Source organism: Colobus angolensis, unplaced genomic scaffold, assembly GCF_000951035.1.
Source record: "Colobus angolensis palliatus isolate OR3802 unplaced genomic scaffold, Cang.pa_1.0 Scaffold142, whole genome shotgun sequence".
Taxonomy (NCBI): Eukaryota; Metazoa; Chordata; class Mammalia; order Primates; family Cercopithecidae; genus Colobus; species Colobus angolensis.
The window spans coordinates 4,974,639-4,982,967 of NW_012114511.1; the positions used below are offsets into that span (position 1 = coordinate 4,974,639).

Sequence of the window (8,329 nt, forward strand, 5' to 3'; positions counted from 1 at the left end):
CAGGAGTTTGAGACCAGCCTGACCAACATGGAGAAACCCCATCTCTACCAAAAATATAAAAATTAGCTGGGCGTGGTGGTGCATGCCTATAATCCCAGCTACTTGGGAGGCTGAGGCAGGAGAATCGCTTGAATCCAGGAGGCAGAGGTTGCAGGAAGCTAGGATCGCGCCATTGCACTACAGCCTGGGCAACAAGAGTGAAACTGCATCTCAAAAAAAAATAAAAAGAAAGTTTAATTGGCTCACAGTTCTGTGGACTATACAGAAAGCATGGCAGCATCTGCTTCCGGGGAGCCCTGAGGGAGCTTTTACTCATGGCAGAAGGCAAAGGGGGAGCCACCTGTCTCACATGGCAGTAGCAGGACCGAGAGAGAGATGGGGGGAGGTGCCACACACTATTAGCCAGATCTCATGAGAACTCTGTCACATGAACAGCATCAAAGGGGTGGTGCTAAACCATTCATGAAGGATGCACCTGCATGATCCAGTCACCTCCCACCAGGCCCCACTTCCAATGCTGGGGATTATAGTTGAACATGAGATTCATGTGGGGACACAGATCCAAACCATATCAGTATATTATAAACCAAAATGAATTTTTCGTGAATTCAAGAAGTTAAGTAGTGTACTAAGAATCTTCGCAAGGTCCAGATAGCCAGTACCCTACTTTCCTTTTCTGGAAAGAAGGAAGAGCCCTTTCTTTAAAACCTGTCCTTTAAAGTTGACTTATTAGAATATTTAGAAGAATAAGTTAAAGGGACATTCAAAAATTTCTAACTTCCTGTTGTCATTTCCAGGAAATACCTGAGGTCTTTCCTAATTGATGTTAGAATGTTCTATGCTTGAAGAGGGCTTCAGGTGATGACACCTGACAGTGGGAAAATGTTTTTGGAATGCCAACTGCCAGAACTGTGGGCAACAGGAATGAAGAGTCACAAAACATCTTTCCTGGTTTTTTTAAAAAAACTTTTCATATACTCTTAAGGCAAGGAAATAGCATTTTTGTTACCAAACCGAATAGGGCATGTCAACTTTTTCTTTACTTCTCAGAAGCCCTTGATCTCTATAGGATAGATTTGATAGAAATATGAGCGAATCCTTTCCCTGCTGGATTTATGTGCTGGGAGTAAAGTAGGCTGAGAGTTATTATCTCTTGGTACAGAACATTAGAGAAAAGAAAGATGGCTGCGCTCTATTAGCATTAGTATGGAAGGATTTAAATTTATTTCATTATGTCAGAGGCTACTGAACTTAATGTAATCAGTGACTTTATGCCCCCTTTGCATTCAGTAAGGAATGCATAAGTTAATGATAGATATGGCCGGGTGTGGTGGTTCACACCTGTAATCCCAGCACTTCCGGAGGCCGAGGCGGGTGGATCACTTGAGGTCAGGAGTTTGAGACCAGCCTGACCAATATGGAGAAACTCTAGCTCTACTAAAAATACAAAAATTAGCTGGACATGGTCGTGCACACCTGTAATCCCAGCACTTCTGGAGGCCGAGGCGGGTGGATCACTTGAGCCTAGGAGATCAAGACTAGCCTGGCCAACATGGCAAAACCCAACCTCTACAAAAAATACAAAGAAAATTAGTTGGACGTGGTGGCACTCACCTGTAGTTTCCCCTGTAGAGTGAGGTGGGAGGATGACTTCTGCCCAAGGATGACTTGTGATCCACCCGCCTCCGCCTCTCAAAGTGCTGGGATTACAGGCATGAGCCACTGCACCCGGCCTTCATTCTTGTTTTTTAATGACCTAACCTGAAGTCTGTTTAAGCTTCTTAAAATCCTTGTTGGTAGACTGGACGCGGTGGATCACGAGGTCAGGAGATCGAGAGCATCCTGGCTAACATGGTGAAACCCTATCTCTACTAAAAATACAAAAATATGAGCTGGGCATGGTGGCGGGCTCCAGTAGTCCCAGCTACTCGGGAGGCTGAGGCAGGAGAATGGCGTGAACCCGGAAGGTGGGGCTTGCAATGAGCCGAGATTGTGCCACTGCACTCCAGTCTGGGCGACAGAGTGAGACTCTGTCTCAAAAAAGCTATTTGCCAGGCGTGGTGGCTCACGCTTGTAATCCCAGCACTTTGGGAGGCCTAAGTGGGTGAATCACGAGGTCAGGAGTTCAAGACCAGCCTGACCAACATGGCGAAACCCCGACTCTACTAAAAATACAAAAATTAGGCTGGGTACTGTGGCTCACGCCTGTAATCCCAGGACTTTGGGAGGCCAAGGTGGGTGGATCACCTGAGGTCAGGAGTTTGAGACCAGCCTGGCCAACATGGTGAAACCCCAACTCTGCTATAAAAGAAAAAAAAAAAAATCCTTGTTGGTTACTGTTAATATAAAGTTAAGGAAAACTTACAAAGCTGTAGGCATTACAGTATAAATTCTTAGAATTTTCTCATGTTTTGGCATCTCATGTTTCTCTCAACCCTTTGCTTTTATCCTCTACTAATTTATACGATTTTTTTCATTCTAGTACTCTTATCCATCTGTTCTCTGTTGTGTGATCCCAATCCAGATGATCCTTTAGTGCCTGAGATTGCTCGGATCTACAAAACAGATAGAGAAAAGTAAGTATGGCCTCAAGATGGAAAGTTGTCTGTGGTGGGATGGAGATGTTTGTCACAAATCTTTATTGTTTAAGGGCTGAATATGGGCCAGATATTTAAAGTGAGATCCTAATATACTCTCCTGGGGTTAGAAAAGAAGAATATATGCATTGAGTATTATTATAAGTAGATGATGCCAGTCTTATCCCAGATTGTTTCATGGGACTCCTCTTGTCTACAAAAACTTTTTTTTTGAAACAGGGTCTCACTTTGTCACCCAGGCTGGAGTGCAGTGGTGTAGTCTTGGCTCACTGCAACCTCCGCCTTCTGGGTTCAAATGATTCTCATGCCTCAGCCTCCTGAGTAGATGAGATTACAGGTGCAGGCCACCACACCGGGCTCATTTTTTTTGTAGTTTTAGTAGAGACTTTCACCATGTTGGCCAGGCTGGTTTCGAACTCCTGACCTCAAATGATCTTCCTGCCTAGGCCTCCCAAAGTGCTGGGATTACAGGTGTGAGCCACCATGCCCATACAAAAATTTTCCTATGGTATATTTTTCAACAGCTTAATATCTTATGCTTGGCTTTTGATATATAAAGCATTTTTCATAGAGTGCCCATTTGCCTGCTGTGGGTATTTGTGAATTAATGGGAAAAGAGAATTGATTTTCTACCATTTGACATAATCTAAAGGAAGAAAGTAAATAAATGCCATTAGGCATGAAAGCCCCAAATTTCTTTTAAAAACAAAACTTGATTGTAGAATTTGGGTGTTTTAGAATTGTACTATGAATTACTGAACAGTGGTCAAGATATCAAAAGAGATAGTAGCTAAAAGTGTTCTAGCAGCATTTATTCTTCTCTTTTTTTCTTTTGAGATGGAGTCTTGCTATGTTGCCTAGGTTGATCTCAAACTCGTGGGCTCAAGTAGTCCTCCTACCTCAGCCTCTGGAGTAGCTAGGATGATAAGCATATACTACTATGCCTAATACTAATAACTTCTGTTGTTTTATGTACTATTCAGTGAAGTTATAAGAGGAAGTAGGTAGGAGAGGGTAGATAGTTTTTTTTTTTAGGGCCGGGCACGGTGGCTCATGCCTGTAACCCCGGCACTTTGGGAGGCCAGGGTGGGCGGATCACAAGGTCAGGGGTTTGAGACCAGCCTGGCCAACAGGCTGAAACCCCACCTCTACTAAAACTACAAAAATTAGCCAGGCGTGATGGCGAGCACCTGTAATCCCAGCTACTCGGGAGGCTGAGGCAGGAAAATTGCTTAAACTCAGGATGTGGAGGTTGCAGTGAGCTGAAATTGTGCCACTGCACTCCTGCCTGGGCGACAGAGCAAGATTCCTGTTACCAAAAAAAAAAAAAAAAAAAAAAAATTAAAGTTAAAATAGAAAGGATTTAAGAATTACTTAAATTCTACTGGATTAGAGAGGCATAGATACTTTTTTGTTTTTAATGGAGGTAACACTGGGAATGGGGTATTCTAACAGTTGGTTCTTGCTTTTTCCTATTTGTGAATTTATTCACAAATTTTTTTGATTAGAGAACTGTTTTGTCCAATATTTAGAATTGTGGGCCTGAATGCTTACCAGAAGTCATTTCCCAAGTCAGCATGGAGTAATGTTGAACACTGTTGAACAGAACTTTCCTAAACCGCACTGCCCCCACCCTCTAACCCCCCACTTTTTTTTTTTTCAGAGACAGGGTCTTGCTCTTCTGCCCAGACTGGAGTACAGTGGCACAATCGTGGCTCACTGCAGTGTCAAACTCATGGGCTCAAGTGATCCTCCCACCCCAGCCTCCCCAGTAGTTAGGACTGCTAGTACATGCCATTACACCTGGCTAATTTGTTTTATTTGTTTGTAGAGACAGGATCTCACTGTGTTGCACAGGCTCGTCTCTAATTCCTGGCCTCAAGCAGTCCTCCCACCTCAGCCTCCCAAAGTGCTGTTGTTATAGGCATGAGCCACACCATATGAGGCCAGCATACCCATCCCCACCCCGCTTTGTTTTTGAGTCAGGGTCTTGCTCTGTTGCCCAGACTGGAATGCAGTGGCACAATCAACAGCTCACTGTAACCTCAACCTCCCAGGCTCAAGTAGTCCTCCAATCTGAGCTTCCCAAGTAGTTGGGACCACAGGCACATGCCATCACATCCAGCTAATTTTTTTTTTTTTGAGACCGAGTCTTTCTCCATTGCCCAGGTGGAGTGCAGTGGTGCATTCTTGGCTTCCTGCAACCTTTGCCTCCCAGGCTCAAGTGATTCTCGTGCCTCCTGAGTAGCTGGGATTACAGGCGCACACCACCATTCTTGGCTAAATTTTGTGTTTTCAGTAGAGACAGGATTTTGCCATGTTGGCCAGGCTAGTCTGGAACTCCTGACCTCAAGTTATCCAGCCGCCCCAGCCTCCCAAAGTGCTGGGATTAAAGGTGTGAGCCACCACACCCAGTCACCAGCTCATTTTTAAATTTTCTGTATCAATGGAGTATCCCTATGTTGCCCAGGCTCAGCATCCCTTTTTTTCTTTTTTAAAATTTAATAGAGATTAGGTCTTGATGTGTTGCCCAGGCTGGTCTTGAACTCCTGACCTCAAACAGTCTTCCTGCCTTGGCCTCCCAAGGTGCCAGGATTACAGGCATGAGCTACCACACCTGACCTTATCTTTCTTTCTTTTTTTTCTAGCATCTTTTTTTTTTTTTTTTTTTGAGCTGAAGTCTTGCTGTGTCACCCAGTCTGGAGTGCAGTGTCACGATCTTGGCTCACTGCAGCCTCCACCTCCCAAGTTCAAATGATTCTGCTGCCTCAGCCTCCCGAGTAGCTGGGATTACAGGTGAACACCACCACGCCCAGCTAATTTTTTTTGTATTTTTAGTAGAGACCGGATTTCACCGTATTGGCCAGGCCTGTCTCAAACTCTTGACCTCAGGTAATCCGCCCGCCTCAGCCTCCCAAAGTGCTGGGATTAACAGGCGTGAGCCACCGCACACTGCCTAGCATCCCTTTTTTAATAGAATTATAGAACCATTTGCTCTGCTTACTTTATTCAAACATTCTTCTGAAGCAATAAACCCATTCATTTTGTCAACCAAATTGTTGAAATAAGTTCTACCAGAACCAATTTTATTGATATGAAAGGAAAGTTGGGGTTCCCCTCCCCCGCTTTTTTTTTTGAGACAGAGCCTCACTCTGTCACCCAGGCTGTAGTACAGTGTTGCAATATAAGCTCACTTCAACCTCTGCCTCCTGAGTTCAAACGATCTTCCCACCTCAGCCTCCTGAGTAGCTTGGACTACAGGCATGCGCCACCACACGCTGCTAATTTTTGTATTTTTTGTAGAGACAGGGTTTTATCATGTTGCCCAGACTGGTCTCAAACTCCTGGGCTCAAGTGATCCACCCGACTCAGCCTCCCAACGTGCTGGGATTACAGGTCTGAGCCACTGCACCCAGCCTTATGTCAGTTTAATCATTATTAGTATATGAGTTCAATAACTATATAATGTAGAATCATGTAGTTTCAAGTACTTTAAATAAATGAATTGAGTTGATGTCTTCTGTAGAAATAGGCCAATCAAGTATAGAATAAGGTATATGCCAACAAATACTAAAATTTAATCAGAACCCTCTGTAAGTAGCAATTAAAGGAGACTTTCACACTTTACAGCCCCTTCCCATTATCATTGAATTAATGCTTATCAGAAATTTGGGATAGAAAGGGGCCTTTCCTTGAATGTCCTATGAGTTACTCTCTTCAAGTTACTTGATAGGATAATGAATGGAATCTGTTGCTTACTGACTCCACACCTGTGTTAAGCCAAGCTTCTCTTTGTGTGTACAGGTACAACAGAATAGCTCGGGAATGGACTCAGAAGTATGCGATGTAATTAAAGAAATTATTGGATAACCTCTACAAATAAAGATAGGGGAACTCTGAAAGAGAAAGTCCTTTTGATTTCCATTTGACTGCTTTCTATGAGCCCACGCCTCATCTTCCCCTGTGCACATGTTTACCTGATACAGCAGTGCTGCGTGTTGTACATACTTGGAACAACAAACTAGAAATACTGTACTTCTGTACCAACATTGCCTCCTAGCAGAGAAGTGTGTGTGTGACAAGCCAGTTCTACAGGCATTACCTAGGTGTGAGACTAAAAGCTTTTCTTACTGACTTAAATTTGGATAACAGCAAGGCGTGAGGGGGGTGGTGGGTATGGTGTGAGCTTGGATGGGAAAGAAAAGGCTCCACTCACCTGTAGGAGATTATTTTTAAGTGGAATCCATTTAAACTCAAAACAGTTATGAAAAGCAAGGTGAAGAACATGAAGCTGTGTCTGTATTCATTTTATTCCGAAGGAGCTACGTCTTAGGTGAAAGTTATGACCAACCAGATTAAACTCTACCCACATCCTGCATTTTAAGGTCTAAGTTTAACTGGTCAACATTTAAATGGATTGGAGCTATTAGTACATCAAGTGTGATGGGCTTTGTTCCCAACTCTTTTACATTTCCCTACCCCTTCAACCTTTGGCCTTTCATCCCTTCTTTCTCTCTTCCATATTCTTTGGTTTGTATGTGGTTTCTCAGTTAATACATAGCTAATAGCTCTTATTTTTCTTATGTTTTTAACCGCTTAGGTCTATTTGGATGTAAGGGTGAAAATTCATTTGATGGAAATACTTGTGTATATTTAAAGACCCAGTTGCTCCTCTGGAGCTTGTACGTTCAAGAATGATTAATCTGTGTAATAAACTGATTACTACAGTCATTACATATAATTTTGTGTGAATAGGCTTTTTGATTTTTAAGAAGTTTGTCTAGCTGAGATTAGTGGTGGATTTTCTCCCACTTCTGAAATGTTCATTTATACTGGTTGCATTTCAAGATCATGAAACAATTCCAGTTACATAGTAAAAAGGATATCTTAAGAGTGATTTTATTGAACAAGATAGAGGCATAAGCTTAAGAGCATTTCCATGAAACTTAACACATGCAGCATTCCAGGAACCTGATTGTTAAATTCAATAAGAAATTTGCTTTATTAATGAAACTAAGCTGCGTTTCATGAAAACCTTGTGACATTCCCTTGGTACACAGGACATAAAACACAGAGGCATTGTTATTTGGTAAGTTAAGCCTCTGTGATTGTAATCATAAAAGAGCAACATTGACCAAACCTGGGAAACAAGAGCACAATCTTGTTTGGAGAGTCTACATAATTACTTTGCACTAACATTTGCAGGATGTTCATCCAATTTTAAATTGTACTGTATGTGGCTTTTTGAAGTCTTCCCTTGACTCTAGTAAAATATAGCTTGAAACTTGTAAACGACTGTGTTTGCCAGAAACATCAATCATGTGAACTAGGCAAGTTATCTTTTTTTCCTTCTTTTCCTGATTGTAAACTAGGCCAACCTGAAAGCCATGGCTGATGCTCTAGCCATCAGTTTCTTTCAAATGCATCTTTACACTCTTGCACAAAAATTAAGGAATAAATGTCCACTGCTTTTGGTTTTAAACTTGTTCACCTTGTCTTATCTCTCACTGTCACTGCTCCTCCACCTTGGAACTTGTGTGATAAAACCCAAAACCTCTTACAGTTCTCTTATAAGCATTTCAGGGATGCTTATTAGCATCCTTGACTTTGCAGAAAAGGCTTAACTGTTAACAGTTGTGGTGAAAGGAGTTAGAATTTAGCTTAAGCCTAAAATCACCCTGTATTCTCAGTATTATTGGCAAGTGGAAATTCATCTTTTTTTTTTTTTTAAG

The 8,329-nt window shown here is 42.3% G+C and overlaps 1 protein-coding gene across 2 annotated transcripts in view; it reads left to right on the forward strand.

Moving 5' to 3' along the window:
- UBE2D2 (ubiquitin-conjugating enzyme E2D 2) overlaps positions 1–8,079 on the forward strand; it is a 31,036-nt gene extending 22,957 nt beyond the window's left edge. Inside the window, exons 5-6 of one of the 2 annotated variants that reach the window (XM_011935332.1) lie at positions 2,483–2,576; positions 6,402–8,079. In XM_011935332.1, the coding sequence (XP_011790722.1) occupies positions 2,483–2,576; positions 6,402–6,447 (140 nt within the window). In that variant the 3' untranslated portion in view covers positions 6,448–8,079. The remainder of the gene's footprint in view (positions 1–2,482; positions 2,577–6,401) is intronic. The other variant, XM_011935333.1, reaches the window with a different exon arrangement.
- The last annotated feature ends 250 nt before the right edge of the window (positions 8,080–8,329 follow it).